The sequence below is a fragment of the Sinocyclocheilus rhinocerous genome, unplaced genomic scaffold, assembly GCF_001515625.1.
Source record: "Sinocyclocheilus rhinocerous isolate Xijiao unplaced genomic scaffold, SAMN03320098_v1.1 scaffold304, whole genome shotgun sequence".
In the NCBI taxonomy this organism is placed as follows: domain Eukaryota; kingdom Metazoa; phylum Chordata; class Actinopteri; order Cypriniformes; family Cyprinidae; genus Sinocyclocheilus; species Sinocyclocheilus rhinocerous.
In genome coordinates, this window is record NW_015659941.1 from 306,964 (window position 1) to 329,828 (window position 22,865).

The following is a 22,865-nucleotide window of genomic DNA, read 5'->3' on the forward strand; positions in this document are numbered from 1 at the left end:
GCTGCTACTATGGGCTCAGTGCTAAAAACCTTTTCTACAGATAACCAAATAGCAGAAAATAAATACAATATAACAAAGACACAAATTAAATAAACAGTGCTTTTCAGGTAGATCTAAAATAAATTTTCAGGTACAGAAATGTAATAATCAAATGTAAAATAACACTGCATCATCTTCAATGTATAAATTAAATATAGATTAATCCTTATAAAAGTTGTTCAGTCAAAATCAGTGAGAGATTTGTTTCTTTGACAGAAGTTTTCTGTTAGTCTGCTTTCACTCTAAGCAAAGCATGGATCCAATATACTGATACACATGCGTTTTCTCAACTGTTTACGTTAAGACAGTTCTAACCGACTGTGTTTACTAGGATATTCGCCAACTAGGTAATTCTCACAAGCGCTCGACAATTCCGTCAACTATCCCGAGCGTCTTTTACGCTCGCCCTTCAGGCAGAGTCTTATTGTCCCGACACGCGAGTTTGAACGAGAATGCACGCGTTGGCGGTAATGCATAGACAGACGGACATTGGTGAAAATGTGGACAGTGTCAAAATAAGGTGCCTATTTATACTACAGATAGCGATATTTTCCGTGTGGCATCGATACATATAAATTAAATATAGATTAATCCTTATAAAAGTTGTTCAGTCAAAATCAGTGAGAGATTTGTTTCTTTGACAGAAGTTTTCTGTTAGTCTGCTTTCACTCTAAGGAAAGCATGGATCCAATATACTGATACACATGCGTTTTCTCAACTGTTTACTTTAAGACAGTTCTAACCGACTGTGTTTACTAGGATATTCGCCAACTAGGTAATTCTCACAAGCGCTCGACAATTCCGTCAACTATCCCGAGCGTCTTTTACGCTCGCCCTTCAGGCAGAGTCTTATTGTCCCGACACGCGAGTTTGAACGAGAATGCACGCGTTGGCGGTAATGCATAGACAGACGGACATTGGTGAAAATGTGGACAGTGTCAAAATAAGGTGCCTATTTATACTACAGATAGCGATATTTTCCGTGTGGCATCGATACATCGTATCGTTAGACATTTAATCGATCCATATCGATGGATCGTTACACCCCTACTGACCAAGCACTCATATTTGCATGTGTGTACTTGTGTTGATTGTGTCACTCTGACCTGCAGAGGTCAACCACACCACCAGCTTCTCAGCCAGGCATTCAGATGAAGGTGCGGGCTTCACGCTGCTCTGCCTGTGAAACACACCCCACAATCAAACACACTGGAGAAACTAAATCAGCTGACTAGAATTTATGAGCCGAGACTTATCTAGAAAAACTAACATAAGGCCACATGACAATAATCATAAACCACACGTACCTTCTCAGAAAAGGATCACTCGTGTTTTTCTTTTGCCCTGCGAAAACATGGACCAAAAAAATTTTTATACACTCACCTATTAATTTTCCCTGGTTTTTGCATTATCAAATATACTTGAAATGCTAGAGTATGAAAAAATAAAAGATACACTACCATTCAATAGATTAGGGCCAGCAAGTTTTTTTAAAGAAATGAATGTCATGACTTCTGTCTGATCAGCAGGTTGTTGTGGTTTTTTGTCTGTTTTGACAGTTCGCCATGTGCTCATTGTCTTCGTGGTTTCCCTCCCCTTCGTTATTTTATTAACTACTTTAGCTGCCGTCACACCTGTGACTTAATTCCTTAATTCTCCCTCTTTTTAAGTTCCCCTCGTGTGTAGTCTTGTGTCTGACCGTTGTGGTGTGAACACGCTACACTTCGTTCGTGACCTACTACCAGTCTTGTTGTGTTTTTGTCCTGCCATGTTTTCATAGGCTCCAAGTACAGTTTAGTGTTTTCAGTTTGTCTTCTTTTCCGCTCGCTCTCTGCCTCTCGTTTCACCAAATTTCTGTTCCCCAGTTCCTGCCCTGGCATTACCAGAACCGCGCTTCGCGGCCTCTCCTCTCCTGCCCCTCTCGGCGCACTCAACAAGGAACTCTCTGCCCTGACGTTGCGTCAGTACCGACGCTTGGACTCTGTGCGCGGTTCCCTCTCCACTCTGACATTGCGTCAGTACCGACGCTTGGATTCTGTGCGCGGTTCCCTCTCCACTCTGACGTTGCGTCAGCATTGACGCTGGGACTGTGTGCGCTGATCTCCCTACGCCTTACCCTCTCTGCCTAGTGGAGGGACTGGAGGCTCGTTTGGACTGTTCCCCTCTTCCTGTCTCTAATCACTGCCCTGAATTACGGCTTCTGGTCTGCAGTCCCAGCCGAGTTTTGTGTTTTGAGATTTAAATAAATTTGAGTTGAACCTGCAAATTGAATACGTGTTTTTCCCTGACAATGAATACTTTTATTCAGCGAGGCTGCATTAAATTGATCAAAAGTGACAAAGACGTTCATAATACTACAAAAGATTTCCATTTCCAATTAATGCTGTTCTTATGAACTTTATATTTATCCTAAACAAAAGAAAATGTATTATGGTTTCCACAAAAATATAAAGCAGCACAACTGTTTCTTGAGCAGTAAAACAGCATATTAGAATGATTTCTGAAGGATTATGTGACACTGAAGACTGGAGTAATGATGCTGAAAATTCAGCTTTGCATCACAAGAATAAATTATATTTTACAACACATTCAAATAGAAAACTAAAATTGTAATATTTCAAAACTACTGTTTTTCTGTATAAATAAATGCAGCCTTAGTGAAGATAGGAGACTTCTTTCAAAAACATTAAATCTTACCACCCCCAAACTGTCAAATAGTAGCGTAGGCTTGAAAAATAAATAAATAAACAGCAAAATACGCTGGTCATCTGATAAGGCCTAATGAAAACTATCCGCATATAACAATTATTATAGAAACAGATAACAAGAGTTTTTGTCCCAGACTCTGTCTGTCTAAAATACATTTTATATACAAATATTTGTGAACTGACTGCAATGAATTTTATTTTTTAAACATTTAAATAATCGTCTGATTATTACAACCGATTAATGTACATGCAGTTAGAGCAACACTAATGTTAGGCCTTAATCAAGAAACACAAACAAACTTCTGCGCACTTTAAAAAAACATTACATAAATTGTTGCATTTAATCTAATAGGATAATTCATACAAGAATAATTTTTTGAACGATTTACACAAAATTTGTGTTTAATGCAAAAGGCCATTTATGTGCAAAATTATTTCTCTATTCTAAAGTAACCCATGCAAAACCAATGGAGTTTGCTCAGAAAAAGCAAAACTGAATTTTCAGTTTGGACTAGCCTCAAAATTTCAGCTACTTGTTCATTGGTGATGAACAATCTGGTTTTAAAATGTACGATACATAGTATCAGTATCGGCCAAAAGGTTTACATTTGTGCATCCAAATTACCATGTGTAATGTAATAAATAAATGAATTTATCCTCCTATTTATTAATGTACATGCTTGACATGAAGTCTAGTGTCAGGCCTGAGGAGAGTAAAGAGCCTCTCATTAGCCTCTAATCTCACACACATGCAGCCCACCTGCTGACAGCCTGGAGAGGTACTTCAACATGTTTGTCGAGATCGCATCCTCATCTCCGACCACGTACAGGGCATAGCTCTGAGAGACAGACAGAGAGGAAGAGGACAGGGCGCAACGAGAGTTAGTATTAGCAGTGGGACAGCACCTGTGTGGTTTTGGTTTGCTGCTGTCATGACAGTCGTGTGAGGGGAGAATAAACATGTTTCATCATGACGCGATGCAGGAGCGCAGTCATCAACCACATGCATGACTGCATGCATAACAACCGCAGATCACAGGTAATATGGCTCATTCAGAACATCAATTTCAAATACAGCTGAGAAATGTAAATTATTATGAGAAAAAAAAACTAATAAAAATGACAAAAGCACATTTTGTCACTCAGAAATTAAGCAGTAAGACAGCATGGAGTTACTGGCATTGCATTGGCCCGAAATCTGTTCCAATGTTTTTGTTGTTAGATAAACTTTTAAAACTGATTTTTATTAAGTGAAAAATAAAGCTAAAATAAAATACTACAATGAAAGATTTTAAATGTTTCCTTGGCAACTAGATGAAATAAGCTTAAGCTGAAGAACTAAAATATATCTGAAATAAAAATAAATCAAATGATCATGAACAAAAACTAATAAAATGACCAAAATACAGTTGAGAAATAAAGCAGGAAGAATGGATTTAGTCATAGCCTCAGATGTTCAGGTTTTGCCCCAACGTGGTTACTGTTAACTAAAACTTAAACTAAAACTATAAAAAAATAAAAATAAACATTTTGTTAACTGAAATAAAGCAGAAATAAATAAAATAAAACAATATTTTAAATTGCCTTGCCAACTAATGAAAATAAGTTTACGCTGAAGTACTAAAATTAGCTGAAACTACTAAAATTAATGGAAATAAAACTAAAACTGAAATGAAAATAAATTAAAACTATTTAGAAATATTAAAAAAGCCAAAAGCACATAAATTACTAAAAATTAAACTAAAAAATATAAAAATAAAGCTAATTCAAAATATTAACGAAAACTATAACAGTATAACACTAAAACAACACTTATCTGTTCATTGACCAAGTTAACCTTGTGGACAACTAGTTTTACTTACTACTAGTGGCTTAAGCATAACTCTGAATATCTTTGAAATCCGAATGTATTTGAAACCACTAATAACCTGGTAAACTTTGGCACATCCAACGACTAGTTCTATCTCACAAGTCGTGCTTGTATAATCAACCTGGTAATTAAATACTTCTGAACAGACTGTAAATACACAGGCAGAGACTAGATAGGAAGCTTCGAAAGAGTCAAACAAGAAAGTTGTAAATTAAAGGTTATCCGAGCATGCTTTACACACATTTTACTAATACTATTTCAGTCTTTCAACTTCAAAATTTAGATTTTAAATGCAAGTCTAACACCATTTGTTTTTCTTCAGGATAGATATGGCTCTGATTCTTTATTCAATGTCTAAGGGCCCATTTAATTTATTTAAGTGTCCAAACAGGTGAAAATCTTAAGTCTGATATCTTAGAAAAAGAACGCCAGACCTCTCCTCAACCCGCTCCGCAAAAAAACACAACTCTATGTACTGTATGAGCCACAGTAATGCTGATGCTTTCCTTAGCAATTACCACTAAATATAATAGGGAGAAAGAAAGGGGTTGGAAACGAGAGAGAGAGAGAGAGAGAGAGAGAGAGAGAGACAGGCAGTGGGAGTGTAAGTACAGAGGGATAAAATGGATGCTCTAATGTTCTGGACTCTAATCTAAGGGACGGGAACGGTGGGGTAAACACGGCCCATAATTGCGTAACGGTTTGTCAGCACCTCGGTGGGGTTGTGCGTCACTTCGCTTTGCCTGATGGAAGGAAGTACAAAACAAACACACACACAATGACACCCGTGACCTCTCCTATCGCCCTCTCGAGTGATTCAGACCACCACTTCCACGGACTAATCAAGGCGGGGCATCTGACCCGCTCATGTACACACTCACAGGACGACTCGGTGCTCGCAAAATGTCATTATGATTAGCTTGCAGCACTTTGCCATCTAACTGCTTGACATTTATATAGAAAATGTGTGTGAGTTAAGGGCAGGACACCCGGTTCCTCTGCTCACTGTTAGCGCTCCCTGTTGGGCATCATCCAACACCCATTCAGAAGTTTGGGCTCAGTTAGATTGTTTTAAAGAAATTAATGCTTTTATTCAGAATAGACGCAATAATGTGATCAAAAGTGACAGCAAATGCATTTATAATGTCACAAAAGATTTCTATTTAATACATGCTCTTTTGAACTTTGTTCATCAAAGACTCTTGAAAAATAAAATGAATCACAGTTTCCACAAAAATATGAAGCAGCACAATGGTTTTAAATATTGCTAACAATAAGAAATGTTTCTTGAGCAGCAAATCAGAACCTGAATGATTTCTGAAGGATCACGTGACAGTGAAGACTGGAGTAATGATGCTGAAAATTCAGCTCTGCGTCACAGGAATGAATTACATTTTACACTATATTTAAATAAAAACAGTTATATTAAAAAGTTATATTTTTTCACAGTATTTCTGTTTTTACTGTATTTTTGATTATATAATTGCAGCCTCAGTGAGCATAAGAAACCTCTTATGCATAAAAAATCTTACCAACTCCCAAATTTTGAACGGTATCTGCAATGTTTTGGGATTGAAAATCAGATTTAAATGCAGTCTATTCTCTAAATTACTATAACGTCAATCTCTAACTGCGTTATTGGTCACAGTCAGCAGACAGTAATAACACTAATTTTCACAAACCGTTAAACAAAGCTTCATTTCGAGATGGACATCATTGAATATAATGACAGCTTGCAGCTCAGCGAGTGAGTCAGAACCGCTCTGACTGATTCAGTGAGTTCATTGAGTTAAAGATTCGTCAGATTGATTCAAACGGAGTTTGGAAGGCTTTTTGAATGATTCACTGAAAGAACTTCTCATAACAGTCATGCGGTTGTGAATTGGACTAAACTGGTCAGACTTTAGAACAATTAGAGAAGGATGTGAGCACCTGTATTTTTCAGGAGTCAACTGGGTTGTAGAATACAGATGGAGTGCACTTATAAAACCAGGTAAAAAGACCATATTCAGTGGCACAGGGAGGATTTGGGTCCTTACCAGCACCAGTAGTTTGGTTCTCTCACAGATGCCAGGCAGATAAGGAAAAGGCGCCACATCTTGCCCTCTCAGACAGCGACTGAGCCAGCTGAACACACACGGGGCCTCCCCATCCAGGAACACCGGCCAAGTCATCAGCTCCATCTGAGCTGCACATGGATGAAAGACATGACCGCAGAATAGAAATATTAAAAGAACAGTAGGGATGTAACGATTAACCGCGAGCCGGTTGAAAATCGATTCAAATACGTGACGATTCAAATCGGTTGAGATGCTAAACAAATCGCGATTCAATTAGAGGTAAGAGTTTATATGAATGTATGTCTGAGGGGAACTTACTGTCTTTAGAAAAGTTTAGATGGTCGTCTGCTGTTTCGGTTTCACAAAAAAGAAGTCAAATCATTCTGTTTTTGCTTCAAATTTCGAAATTATACAATGTAATTTAGATTAAAAACTGTTCATGTCGCATGTATGCAGCATCTTTGTTTGGATCATGATTAAAATGCAGTGGTTGCCTCTCATTTTAAATGGAAAGAGCACAGACAAAGCCTTAGTTTGTTTATATGAAGAGATTTCTTTTATTTGTGTTACTTATTTATTTAATTTGTAAAAAATAAATAAATTGTGAATTGAATCGTGAAATCAAAATCGTGAATCGAATCGAATTGTGAGTTGAGTGAATCGTTACATCCCTAAAGAACAGCATTTTTTTTTTTTTATAAAAATGTAAACGTAATTAATTTAATGCATCCTTGCTGAATACAATTATTAAATGTATTTTAAAATGAATACTAATTAATTTCTTTTAAGCATTTATTTAAAAAAAAAAAATCGGTAACACTTTTATTTTAAGGTGTCCTTGTTACACATATTGCATGTACTTACTATTATAATATCAATTAGTTATGCATAATTACATGCAAGTAACCCTAAGCCAAACCTTAATCCTAACCCTAACCATATAGTAAGTACATGTAGTTAATTAATATTACTCAGTGCTTAAATGTATAATTACACTTTAACAAGGACACCTTAAAATAAAGTGTAACCAAAAAAATCTATTTAATACACCCTTACATTAATTCATCCTTGTATCATTTCTTTCAAAAAATTCAAACCTTACTGAAAAATATTTGTGACATACTCTTCTGTTCAGGTTATTATTGTTAACTAAAACTATGAAAACATTTATGTTTATTGAAATCAATTTTATTAAAATCAAATCAAATATAAATATTAGATGAAAAATTTATTTCAGGTATTTGCCAAGGCAACATTTCTCATTTTCATTTAGTTTAAGTTGAAGCACTAAAACTGCTAACTGGAAATAAAATAAATAAAGACTAAAACTGAAATACAAATAAATTAAACCTAAATAGTAAGAGTAATAGTACTGGTCTTGTATAGTAATAGAAATTGCAGAAGCACACAACAAAATGTCTAAAAATTTTAATAAAATGACGGAAGCTAAAAATAAAAGCTAATTAGAAATATTAGTTGAAATTATAATCGTATATGAATAATACTATACTAACACTGGTTCAGGGGAGTGTACATAAAGATATACAAGACAGGACCTTAAATGAAAATGCCTATGTTAGACCATTTCCTTGGGTTTTTATAACCTTAAGGCTAGAAGTTGAAAAATTTCATGTCTATTTTGTGTGTCAACTACCAACAACCAACAGAATCCCCATGGCAACAAGGCCTGTCACTCAAACCCTAAACATGGCTAGAAGCACATCGGGCCGAACTCCTCTTAACAAGTCAGCACTGGTAAATTAATAGAAATGCCTTTAGCTGCTAATGAGGGGCCCTGACTGCATTGATCGGCCTCGTACCTTGATCAATCACGCAGGCCTCCTTGAACGTTTTGATGAATGAGGGGTAATCGCGCCAGTACAGATCAATGAAATCCTCCAGTTGCAGGTCCCTAATGAAACGAGAGAAAAAAAAATGATTAGTGGTAAAAGAGTCATCAGGCGCTCAATATATACACTAAAACTAGTATAAGAGCCAAACCAGAGCGTGACTCATACGGCACAGTTTAACAAACTGCATGATGATTGGGATCTGTGGTCTGACGGCTGTACATCTCAAGACTTGTTACTAATACTAACAGTGGTATTCAACAATATTGTGAATATCACAAAAATTACAACATGGTTTTTATTTGTAAACAGAGTAATAAAGTTAAAAATACAGTAATAATGTTTGGGTTTATCTAAACAGGTTCTAAACATGATCTATCTTTGGGTACAACCTCCTGCTTCTTCCAGTTTCTCACAAAATATGGGCTTTACTTCAGTCAGTATGAGTCAATATACCATCAGATATATAAAAATGTGTACTGTCATTACAAATATTAATGAATGAAATGATAAATCCATCTTTGGTTACGAATGAATTGAGAATACAGGATGGTTTCAAACTGACTGTCAGCTCCATCTACTGAAGAAAACGGGCGATTTAATTGCACTCATAAATATCTGACAAGACTGACAAAAAGTAGAGACACATCTGTGCAATCTTAAAAAGTTAGGTGTATTTTTTTTAACTGACTTCTGTCAGGACATTGTAGAAATTAATAATTTTTTTTTTTTTTAAACATTTATACTTTTTCCTTATTAGGTTTTATCTATTTGAATCTATATGAAATACATAAGTATGTTGATTATACACTATATTGACTATATATAAATAATTTAAAAACATGTTTTATTTTATATATTTGATTATACAGACTGATGTTGAATACATATAAATATATAAATAATTGAAAATCATGTGTGTTTCATTTTATATATATATATATATATATATACACACACACATACATATACAGTATATATATATATACACACATACACACACTGCAGCTCAAAAGTTTGGGATCAGTAAGACTTGTAATGTTTTTTAAAGAAGACTCTTTTGCTCATCAAGGCTGCATTTATTTGATCAAAAATACAGAAAAAACAGTAATCTTGCAAAATGTTATTACAATATAAAATAATGGTTTCTATTTTAATATCCTTGAAAATATCATTTATTTCTGTGATGCAAAGCTGAATTTCCATCCAGCCATTACTCCAGTATAAAGTGTCACATGATCCTTCAGAAATCATTCTAATATGCCGATTTATTATTAGAATTATCAATGTTGGCAACAGTTGTGCTGCCAAATATTTTTTTTGAAACTGCGATACTTTTTTTCAGGATTCTTTGATGAATAAATAGTTAAAAAGAACAGCATTTATTCAAAAAATACATATTTTCTAACTATATAAATTTTTGCTATCACTTCTTAAATGTAAAAAAAAAAAAAAATTCTTAATTTTTTAAAATTTCTTTCTAAAAAAAGAAAGAATAAAAATGTACTGACCCCAAACTTTTGATCTGTAGTGTATATTGTTAGAAAAGATTTCTATTTTAAATAAATGCTTTACTTTTGTATATTAAAATAGAAAAATTGTATTTTAAATCATAATAATGTTTCACAATATTACATTTTTTCCTGTATTTTTGATCGAATAAATGCAGCCTTGATGAGCATAAGTATATTTTTTAACATTTATAATAATTTATAATTATATACATATATAAACACACAATATAATAATATTGATAGAATGATGAATAAATAACATGAAAGTGACAATTTAGCCATTTCTAAAACTAACAGTTAAAATTGTGCACCATGACTCAAGAATTAATTGGTTGAAATTATGGTTTTTGACTGTGAAAAAAGAGCAAATACATACATCGAGATATGTATCCAATATCATCAAAAGACTAAAAAAATATTAAGATATATATTACCCAGCCCTAATGCTGACCTACAAACAATACGCACAAGCCGAAGAGTCAACAGAGGATTATCGTTACAGCCTTATCTGATCTTCTGTATTATAATACAATGCTTTTAAATTTCAAACCCACACGGGTTCATCAAACAGCAGCCAATTAAACTCTCACTGCTGTTTTGTTCATGTCCACATGACAGCATGCACTTGACATTTTATTAAACAATGAAATACATTACAGCTATCTCCCCATTCAAACTTAGGATACGCCACAAAGAAAAGCGGCACTGACAATGTGAAGTGGGAGTTTTGATGAGTTAGTCAGGAGGTAAAAACAAGTTCAGGTCTGACCCATTGCATTTGTTATTATTCGTAGACAAAAGGCAAAAAATTAAATAAATAATTACTTGGCCAGCTGTTGCAGCAGACCGACCAGAGCTCTCGCCCCGCTCCGCTGCAGCTCGTCCAGCTTCAGGTCTTCATAGAGCAGATGCAGAACGTAGAAGAGCACCGGGATGTGTGGAAAGAGCAGGGCAGACGACTCTAAACCCATAGCGGACTCGTGGTTATCCACTCCACCGGGGGGCGACACCAGCTCCAGGCCCTGAACGGCCACCGCAGGGCGCATGGAAACCTGCCAATGGTAGTCGGAGCATCTGAGGTATCCCCAATCCTGTTGATGTCATACAGATGTAGCCATCAATAAACATCCACAACAGGAACCCAGCAAGGACTTTTATACATAAATTATACACTATATACACTACTATACAAAAGTTTGGGGTCAGTAAGATTATATAACACTTTTAAAGTCTCTTAAGATCACCAAGGTTGAATTTATTTGGTTAAATATACAGTAAAAACAGTAACATTTCTAATAGGGATGTTCATATTAACCGTTTAACTGTTAACCGAAAGTAAAAAAATTGACCGATTAATACTATCAGCTTAAAAGTTGTTTTTTTATTTATTTTATTAATTTTTTATTTTTTAAGTATTCCTATTGCTTGGCCATTTGTTGTGATAAACAGGAAAGTGTGTTCAAGCGCCAGCAAAACAAAGTGTTAAGATATACTCTTTGAGCATGCTCCTGTTTGCACGTTAAAATAAACCCGTGAAAAAAAATTGTTTGTATTTTTAATGGGTCACAGACACTCATCCGTTCTATTTTTATTTAACACTAATTTATTATTCTAATCTTATCAGTTAACGGTTAATGTTCAGATAACAAGTAACAGTTGTCGGTAGGGAAAATTGACCGAAATGAACATCCCTAATTTCTTATTATTACAATGTTGAAAACAGTTGCGCTGCTTCATATTTTTGTGGAAACAATGTTACATTTTATTCAGGATTCTAAGATGAATAGAAAGTTAGGCATGTAACAAACAGGTTCCACTCCAGGTGCATGCTGGGACCTCCAGGGGCGTTGTAACTGTTGTACCACTTGACCAGCACTTTCATGGCAGTGTCCTTGGGTAAAATAAACCTGATGGCCTGCAAGCAACGCTTGACTGGGAGTAAAAGAAAGATTCGGCGTTAATAACAGAAGTCACAATGGTAAGGAGTGAGCACTTTCTGTAACATTTTGGTCTCTAGATAAGGCTTGAATGCCGCCTTGTGAGTCTATGTGAAATGTTTAACTCATTTCATCATTCACCAGTCAAAAATCAACTAGAAAATAAAAGCAAACCTCTCTGTAAAGAGCTGAACGATTGGAGGAATCATGCATGTCGGGTGCACAAATATTTATGTATAACAATTCAGAATTTTTTTTTTTTTTTTTAGAATTTTGAGTTCATAATACATAATTCTGACTTTATTTCTCACAATTTCAAGTTAAAATCTCAAAGTTTTAAGTTAAAAACCTCTCAAATCTGAATTTATTGATTGCAATTCCAAGTTCATATCTCACAATTTTGAGTAAACTTGCAATTCAGACCTTTTGAGTTCTGAGTTTATAATACACAATTCTGACATTATTTCTTGCAATTTCCAGTTTGTATCTCACAATTTCGAGATAAAATCTCATAATTTTGAGTTAAAAACTCACAATTCTGAATTTATTTGTTGTGATTTCAAATTAATATCCCACAATTTTGAGCTGTGATCTCGCAATTCAGACTTTTTTCCTCAGAATTGTTAGTTTATAATAAAGAATTCTGACCATTTTTTAAATCTCACAATTTTGAATTAAGTACAGACTCTTGAATTCTGTTGAGGGGCACCTAATTTTGTGGTTAAAATGATCTGTCTGTATCACAAAATGAGTATTTAGTTCAAGAAGCATTTTGGTACATTTCCTTTCATATTCATAGTGAACCACAAAATCACATTACATTCATAAAAACATGCCGAAGTTTAATACTTGTTCAAATTGCTAAACTCAAGCATAAGCAATCATAATAATGATGCATGCCTTAGCAAACCCCAATAGTACAAGTTATTTACTCAGCTGTCACCACTGATCTCTGATGAATTAATACCATATTATTAGATTAACATTAAACATAACATCATTTTTAGCTCGTATCTCCCACCCCCACGTGTGTAGATCAAAAATAAAAGTGTAAGTGAAGATAATGGAGATGAAGGTTGTACGCGGAGATGATCCTATAGAAGAGTGCACAAGGAGGGGGCCGCCACTTCAAAGGACACAGCCGGAGCTGGAACGCACATCTGAGCGAGGGGGTGGAGATCGGAGGGACGGGTTTACTGATGATGACTGTTTGCCAAAGTGTTTGACTGCGTAACACGGGGGTTACAAGACCTGATACAGAGAGGAAGAGGATGTTGAGATCTGAGGGTGGAGGGATGCATGAGGTTTGGTTTGGTTTGATTGGATTTCTGCAGCAAGATGAAATGAAGCAGAGAAAGTGTAGGACTTTTTAAAGGGGTCATATGATGCTGCTAAAAAGAACATTATTTTGTGTATTTGGTGTAATGAAATGTGTTTATGCGGTTTAAAGTTCAAAAAACACGTTATTTTCCACATACTGTACATTATTGTTTCTCCTCTATGCCAACTTTGACTTTTTATCTAACAATTCTGAGTTTATATGCCACAATACTGACTTTTTTCTCAGAACTGTGAATTTATAATAGACAATTCTGTCTTTATTTCTCACAATTCTGAGTTTATATCTCACAATTTTGATATTTCAGACTTTTTCTCAGAATTGTGAGTTTGTAACATACAAGTTAGACTTCATTTCTCACTATTCTGAGTTTATATTTTGAAATTTTGAGTTAAAATCTCCCAATTCAGACTCCCTCAGATTTTAGTTAATAATATACAATTCTGACTTTGTCTCACAGTTGAGTTTGTCTTGCAATTTTCAGTTTGCATCTCCCAATTCTGACTTTTTTTTCTCTAAATTAATATCTCTTTTAAGGGACGCCTAGTTTTGTGGACCATCCCAAAAATGCATTTTTCATTCAAAAAATGTTTTGGTACACTCCATTTTGTATACATAATGCACAAAATCATATATTACTTTCACAAAGTGAATCTTCTGTTAACTCAGAAATCTGAGGGAAAAGTCAGATTTGCAAGATGCCTACTTGGAATTGCTAGAGATAAAGTAGGAATTGTAAACTCTGAATTGCAAGATACAACCTTGCAATTCTGATAATAAAAAGTCAGAAATGTGAGATAATTAAAAATTGTGAGAGAGAGAAATATACCCTGAATGCACGAAGTCAGAATTGACTTCAGAATAGATACCTTTTTTTAAGTGGGCTTCCATATTTCACCTTCAAGGCATCCTAGGTGTATATGACTTTCTTCTTTCTTCTATATGAATCCAGTCTGAGTTATATTAAAAATTGTCCTGGCTATTCCAAGCTCTATCATTGTAGTCAAGCACTATGTTGCAGTGCTTCAGTCCAAAAGAAGTTAAATAAAAAGCGCCCATCCATAAAAAAAAAGTGTCTCACACGGCTCCGGGGGGTGAACAAAGCCCTCCTGTAGCGAATCGATGCGTTTTTGTAAGAAAAATATCCATATTCAAAACGTAATAATCACTTGAATCTAGCTTGCGCTCACTGTTGTGAACGGAAGCAGCTCCGGGAGGATGACGTATGAGGTCAGCTTTGCACATGCGCCGGTGAGTCTATAACTCCGACTGGATTCGTCTGAAAGAAAGTCATTTACACCTGGGATGCCTTGAAGGTGAGTAAAATACTGCCTACTTTTCATTTTTAGGTGAACTAACCCTTTAAGTGTGAGGGTTTCACAGGGAAAAAATGTTATGGTGTTTCACGAAGACATGCATGAATATTAATATTATAGTTTGGTTTAGTAATTTAAACAAACCCCTATTCCAAAGTATTAAAATTCAGCATGTAGTATCCCACATACTTTTGCTACGGACATGAACAATTCCTGAAATCGCACAGCTTGTTGAGGAGAGACAAGTCACATCTCTGAGTTCAGTGATGCATTTCAGAGCTACTTTGCAATTTCATAAATTTGCCTCATAAAATGCTAAAGAACTCATTCATCCTGCTTTCTCACTAGTTCTAGAGAAATCACAGTAAATATCAGCAACCACATTCAACAATAGAGTACTGTAACTACATTTAGAGTATGAAATCTTCACTGAATAGACCATAACACCAGTAAAAAGTGTAAAAGCAGCTTTTGTCCACAACTAAACGTGAATCAGGGATATCTAAAATGGCATTTTCCACTTCTTTTATTTTATCCGTTATCGTTCAGCGTCACACCACCACACTCTCAATGACTCTGCCTGAAGATTAATTAGCAAACAAACACAGAAAGGTCAGGATGGAGCTGAATAAAATGCCACTTTATTAGCAGTACAAAGCCCACCACTTTCAAACTAAAGCACTTATTAACAGGAAGCTGGCATTAATTGAGAAAATTGTAAAGAATGCCGGATGGGCAGATGTCGCATGCAATCAGTTCAAAACTAAAGGCCAAGAAAAGCTAAACAAATCCGCCACAGGGAAATCTGCACCCACAGTTGGGATGCGACAAGTGTTTGTCCGTTCAAAAGTCATCGTTATGATGCTAGCATGCTCTGGGTGCTAGGTGGTAAAAATTGAAATGGTACAAATCAATAGCAAAAGTAATAGCAAACAGCTCTAATGACATAAACAGACCCAAAGCATGTATCATCAACACTTCCTGGAATATTAATAGCAAACACATTAGAAAAGGTCAATTGTCTAAATGCAGAAAGTGGCTGGAATGACTCACAGTTTTACTTCACAGTAAAGCATAACTGCATTAATTAGTGACAGATCCTTGGGCACATAATTTATGCCAAATAAATCAGGATCTGAGTTTTGCAAAATAACTACAAAACAGCACTGTTAAGTCTCACAGGAGTGCGGGTTAAAAAACGGCAGTGTTAACATTGCCAAAGGTTTTGAAGACAAGACGAAATATGTACTCACCCTCAGGCCAGCCAAGATGTAAATAAGTTTGTTTCTTCATCAAGAACAGATTTGGAGAAATGTAGCATTCCATCACTTGCTCACCAGTGGATCCTCTGCAGTGAATGGGTGTACGGGAGTGGTGAGGATTACTTGTGGATTATTGTGATGTTTTTATCGGTTGTTTGGACCCTCAATCTGACGGCACCCATTCACTGCAGAGGATCCATTGGTGAGCAAGTGATGTAATGCTACATTTCTCCAAATCTGATGAAGAAACAAACTCATCTACATCATGGATGGCCTGAGACTGAGGCAAATTTTAATTTTGGGGTGAACTATTCCTTTAAAACTTTAAATTCCTTTCAATGTTAATTTAACACCCCTTTATTATAACATTGACGAAAAAATTATATTACAATAACGCACTAACAAATTTTTTATAGAAAATAATAATCCAATAATAGTTTAAAATGAAGTAATCTGACATACAAAATACTCAATAACAATTTACATAATAAGGTCTAATTAATTAATGTTAGATAATGCATTATCTTACATAAACTGACAATGAGCAGTATCTTTTTAAAGCATCATTGTTAAATGTTACTTAAAATAAATACAATTATTTATTGATTGTTCATGTTAGCTCAAAGTGCATTAACTAAAATTAATTGACTACTGACATTATGCTTATATTTATTTAGTGGTTTAAAATTTAATGATGTTATTTACTGGTTTATTGTTTTGAAATGTATTAGTAATATTAAAAATTAACATTAAGATAAAAGATTGCTGTAGCAGCATATCCTGTTAACCAATGTTAACAAACAAAACCAAAATAGTGACTATATGTAAAGGATATTTTCATGAAAAGACTAAAACAAAAAATTAACTAAAAACTGACATCAGGAGGACATGAAATGAGCGTTTTGACCAGCTTTCCAAACTCACAAACAGCTTGTGACTCAGCACTGTGCTGCATTGGAAGTGATGCATCACGCGGTTGGACTGTATTTATGAGACTGTTTTCTCTTACCCAGCCCTGAAGTGGCCACCTCGGGAATGGTGATTCTTAACATGGAACCGGAGCTCAATTCCTGAACAAAAGAAAAGTGAGAGGCAGATATTAGCGCCACATGCTTAATTAGCTGCGCCATCAAAAAGAGTCCGAACCAACAGGCGTCACGTTGCTATTTATATCTGCTCGAATTCTGTCAAAAGCAACCAGCTATTGTTGCTCCCTTTGCTGAAATAAACTGAAAACAAAAGAACAATTGCATGCAGCAAAATTCCAGCAGGCATTCGACAAAACCAACCTTGGCTATTTTTAAAAGCCTGTCTCAGAAGCATATCATCCCACATATGTTGGTTGTGGCGAGATTGCTTTGACAGGCCTGCGAGGGGATTTCTTCTGGTAGGACATGTCGTTCAGTGGGAAATGACAACGCAGAGGGGCTGACTGCAGGGGACCAGACCTTATTGAGTCTTGTCAAAACAGTGACGGGCTCCTGGTGCACATGTCTGAGCCGCCACACCATGTTGGTCATGTCCTGTTACTGTGGCAGCCCTCAATTACAGCCGCACACTGTACGACAAAAGCAATTACCGGCTCCTGCCTTTAGCAGCAGTAGTCAGCACAAACACAAACTAAAGCATCTTGACCCTGTTTGACATTTTGAAAATGCATTTAGAAAGCAGCTGTATGTCCAGACAGTGATATATCAAGTGAACCAGGTGGATTCGTTTGAATTATATGTGGCCATTTTGAGATTTACTGGCATTGGACGAAAAACCGAGCCCACTTGGCTGACTAACAAAAGACTAATTCTTCCAAAATATACTGACATATATTCAATGAACAAATGGTTCACCTCATTTGTTATCAGTGAATAAAATGTCTATGAAAAAAAACGATGAAAAAAAGGCAGCTGTGGTTGCCAAAACTTGACCATAAAAAAAAAACTGCAGCAACATTTTAGCAACATTTGATGTATATAATGATAAGATAATATACCAACCTTCTGAAGTATTAAAATCTGTTTTGTACATTTATAATACACTGACAAACACCAAAAAACACAGGTGGTAATGAGAAAACCACATGATGAATGTAATGCACTCAAATAGGAATGCGCGATATTGGATTTTTGCCGATATCCGATATGCCGATATTTTTATCTCATTTTGGCCGATAGCTGATGCCGATACCAATATATTTCCTTTTGTTTGGAAAAAACACCAAGTCTCTCCTGTGCAGAATTTAAAAGCAAATTATTTTTAATTTTGGTTAGTTTTTAACAAGAACATATTTGTTAGAATTAAATAAACAACAATGAAGTTCTTTTATAATGACAGTACATTGAAGATTTGAAAATAACTAAACTATATTCAATCGCTGCATTTTATAATTTTTTTTTCAGAAAGATGCAGTGGTAACCTTAACATTTTATTTTAAGATTTAACACTTGTAAATTGTCTAAAGCAAGAGTTGTACAAATTCTGAAAATCTTTTAGAGCTCATAATTTGTTTCAAAATATAACATATTACACATTAATGAATAAATCAGTAAATATAAAATAATTTAAGTGACATGTTTGTGTGTTTTTTTTTTGTTTTTGTTCATGTAAGCTATAGCTTCTGAACTTTAAATCAAAACATACTCATGATTTTATGGCATCAATTACTGCTTTATTTAATCAGAAACACAGTCTAAATATTATATGTGTATTTTGTTTTCATTTTATTATAAGTAGGCCAACAGCGCCCCTACGGAATTAAAACTCCTTACAGAACAGGCTTTAGGACCCGGGGGAGGCTGCCTCTGCTGCTGCACGTGCTATTACTGTTTACTCTATCATACACCGAATGCATCATTCTGTACATGCATATTCACAGATTAAATGCAGCGATCCAAAACAGTGAATCTAATCATCATTCAGGCAAAACTTTGCTTCAAGAATGAGCCACATTGCTGACGTGATGTAATCACTAGCACACCCTGAGCACATGTGAGTTAATGTATTCCTCTTATCGGCAAGACATATCGGCATAATTTTTCATATCAGGCCGATGCCGATATTTATATTTAAAGCCATTATCGGCCGATTACGATATCAGTCCGATGATATCATGCATCTCTACACTCTAACACAAAATAATGCAATAAAGATTAATTTTACAACTTAAGATAACTAAATATTACTTAAGATCATAAAAAAAGCAACTAAGAAACACTATTATTTCCATGAAAAACCATCAAATGTAAAGTGTCACAGACAATTCTGGGAATCTATGTTTTTTCATGTGTAGAGGACTTGTTCTTTTTCACTTACAAAACTTAATAGCATGATTTTCATTTAGTATTACATTTAAAGGAACACTCCACTATTTTTGAAAATAGGCTAATTTTCCAACTCCCCTAGAGTTAAACAATTGAGTTTTACCGTTTTCGAATCCATTCAGCCGATCTCCGGGTCTGGCGGTAGCACTTTTAGCTGCAGCTTAGCATAGATCATTGAATCTGATTAGACCGTTAGCATCTCGCTCAAAAATGACCAAAGAGTTTCTATATTTTTCTTATTTAAAACTTGACTCTTCTGTAGTTACATCGTGTACTAAGACCGACGGAAAAATATTGATTTTTTTAATTATAATTTTTTACAGTGTACATAAATTGTAACTAAGACAGTAAAAAAAGTGTCTAAACAACTATACTGCACACTGTATAGTAGAGATCCAAAATATATTGGTAATTATATCAGTGTCAGCCAATATATAATATATATTAATCAGGATTGGTCGGAATCAGCTAATACTAGAAATTGATAATATCAGATCTGATTTTCTTAAATATAAAGTTTTCAAAAGTACTAAAGTGTCAAGTCTGTTAAGATGAAATTGAAATGTACTCTGAAAATCTAGTCGGTAAATACTCATTATAGACCTTATTGTGAATAATTCATGTGCATTTTTTGTGACTTAATGTTTAAATCAAAATGATGTTGCTACTTCAGTTTCTATGTGACTAAGGTTTTTAATGTCTGGTTTTACTTAGAAGCATGCATGCATTAAAATATTTTAGACTGCAGCTTTATGAAGAATATTTTTTTAAATAATAAATAAATAAATAAATTTAGCTTAATACCAGCCATCATCAGTTATCATCTATTCATAAAAATAATCAGCCATCAGTATCAGTGCATCTTGTTTGTATAGCCCTCTTCCTCATCTCTAAAAGAGCATTTTCGTGATTTCTGTGATCCGCAGAATTGTAATCACTGATAAACATATCAAGCATCTTAATGACACTAGAACATCAATGAACTGTATGCTGAGAAGTGGTTAGAGGTTAGACGAGTTGCACTGACCAGCGTGACTCTGTTGCTGACGGGGTCTCGGAGGGTGTGGATGTGAGGTGCAGCCTGCTGGAATGAAGAGTCTTCCAGCCATGACGACTCGTGGTGCTGCGTCGCGCTGCGCACCTCCAACACAGGAGACGGCATGCCAACCTGACAGCAGGAGATGAGGAATACCATGAACAGATATGACATAAAACACAAAAAAACACAACACTACTGCAAGGTGATGCAAGGTGTTCCATGTTCAAATTTGATGAGGTTAATGCTCATTATTCAACTTAAGTCAGTTCAGTTTGATTACTGTGTAAAGGTAATTTATTATGAAACTAGTTAATTTATTATGAAACTAGTTCAATTCAGCAATAAGCAGCTCAAATGAAAAAAGTAGTGTGGATATTCAGCTCAGGTCATTTCAATGTTAATTCATTTCATTTTTGATTTCGCAAAATTCGTCAATTATAAATACATTTGATTCAGCTATAAAACAGCTCTGCTGAACAGTGTTATTTTTTGGCTCAATTCATGTTTTGTTCAAATTGGTTATGTTTTTGAATATTAAAGAACAGTTGACTCAGAAATTAACATTTGCTGAAAATGTAATAACTCTCAGGCCATTCAAGATCAGAGCAGATTTGGAGAAATGTAGCATTGCATCACTTGCTCACCAATGGGTCCTCTGCAGTGAATGGGTGCCGTCAGAATGAGAGTCCAAACAGCTGATAAAAATGTCATAATAATCCACAAGACACCAGTCCATCAATTAATGTCTTGTGAATCAAAAAGCTGCATGTTTGTACAAAACAGATCCAGGTAAAGTTAATCCATAATCGTGCTTCCTCCAGTGAAAAAAAAGTCTCATTTCAAAATACACCCACATATTTCTTATGGGGTGGCAATATTATGGGTGTACACTTGTATGTTAGCCAGAAGCAACAATTGGAAGTTAAAAATGTCTTGATGGATTTATTTCATCCATACACACACAAAGCTGTTCACTTCACAAGACATTAACTTATGGACTGGCATGGTGTGGATTACTGTGATGTTTTTATCTGCTGTTTGGACTCTCATTCTGACGGCACCCATTCACTGCAGAGGATCCACTGGTAAGAAAGTGAGGTAAAGTCACATTTCCACAAATCTGTTCTGATGAAGAAACAAACACATCTACATCTTGGATGGCCTGAGAATAAATCAATTTTCAGCAAATTTTCATTTTTGGGTGAACTATTCCTTTAAGTGTCTTTTAATCCCCAACTAAGCAAGATAAAGGCAACAGTGGCAAGTAACCCAAACTCCATAAGGTGACAGAAATGGAGAAAAACAAAAATTGGAAGAAACCAGGCTCAGTCAGGGGACCAGTTCTCTGGCCGAAAGGCATGGAAAGCTTAAAAAAATATTGTTTATAAAGATATTTGCAGCTCTCTTAACCATTACTGGTAGTAAATAACCATCATAAAAAAGGAACAAACTGTGATTGAAATGTGTTTGTCCACACAAGTACATCATCTGCCCTTAATGTAGTTCTGTAGTGAATAAAATTCTGTTTGTGGTTTAGGAGACATTTGCAGGGACTAGAGAAGCTTTTATCAATAGTGCAATACTTCATGTTAAATGGTGGCTCTAAAAAGCACTTCTCTTCTAACACAATATCCATAAATACACTCATATGGGATATGATTAATAATTTATTAAGCATACTATCATTCATATGGACTACTTGATCTCCGTTTCACACAATTCGATTATCAAACCAGTTGAGAGCCAAGTTGTTTTTGTTGTTTACGAAGAAAAATAATGGAGCTGGGCATATTACTGTGATTTAATACTGATATCGATCCATTTGTAGAAACAAAGCGGATGGCCATTAGCATTAGGACACAATATCAAGAGTCCTCTTGAAGAACGCTGTCTTGTCTTACACATATGACTCAATTAGTGTTTCACTAATCGGCTACAATAAAACGCACACGATCCCGCAATAAGCACATTATAGTACCTCCTCCAGTCGGCTCATATGCTGAACCGTGGCCCTTGCGGGGGTGCTGATGTTCTCCAGAGGGGTGCTTAACTGCGGCTGGTGGTTTTGCACACTGAAGGTAGGAGACAAAAGGCCAGGGACAAACACTTTGCTGACCTGGAAGCAAAACATTCATGTTTACTACTAGCTTAAAACATGATGGTTTTGTGTTACCAAAGGCTTAAAGCTGAATTACTTTGAAGGTGATGGGAAAAATAATTATTTTTATGTATATAAAGTATTGGGCTACCACATGCCACTACAGGGTAAAAGTGTTTCTTGATACTACATACTGTTAGCCTATTTATATCAGTGTGTTAAGCATTCGCTGAAAGATTTTAAACCCAAATAGGATAAGTCAAATTTGTATTCGTTATCATCAAGGGTCAGTGAGTCAGCAACATTCTTTAATTAGTCCATACTTTAGCTTTCTAAGTTTCTATGCATTTTATTTAAGGTATGTGTGAATGTCTAAAAACCAAAACTTTTGAGATTGTCATTTCCTTGTAATATATATAAAACATTAGATACATAAGAATATTATAGAATAGATTAGAAGAAGAATAGAAGAGTAATAATAATAAAATTAAAACTATTATTTTTATTACTATTATTATT

At 35.1% G+C, this 22,865-nt stretch overlaps 1 protein-coding gene across 1 annotated transcript in view; it reads right to left on the reverse strand.

Moving 5' to 3' along the window:
• The window catches only part of LOC107724571 (anaphase-promoting complex subunit 1-like), a gene marked incomplete at its 5' end in the record, with an annotated part of 73,024 nt that overhangs the window by 44,326 nt on the left and 5,833 nt on the right, over nt 1–22,865 (reverse strand). The window contains 11 exons of the mRNA XM_016533554.1: nt 1,146–1,219; nt 1,347–1,383; nt 3,508–3,586; nt 6,657–6,805; nt 8,498–8,589; nt 10,867–11,132; nt 11,719–11,732; nt 11,839–11,973; nt 16,905–16,965; nt 20,237–20,377; nt 22,227–22,364. Coding sequence (XP_016389040.1) covers nt 1,146–1,219; nt 1,347–1,383; nt 3,508–3,586; nt 6,657–6,805; nt 8,498–8,589; nt 10,867–11,132; nt 11,719–11,732; nt 11,839–11,973; nt 16,905–16,965; nt 20,237–20,377; nt 22,227–22,364 — 1,186 coding nt within the window. The remainder of the gene's footprint in view (nt 1–1,145; nt 1,220–1,346; nt 1,384–3,507; nt 3,587–6,656; nt 6,806–8,497; nt 8,590–10,866; nt 11,133–11,718; nt 11,733–11,838; nt 11,974–16,904; nt 16,966–20,236; nt 20,378–22,226; nt 22,365–22,865) is intronic.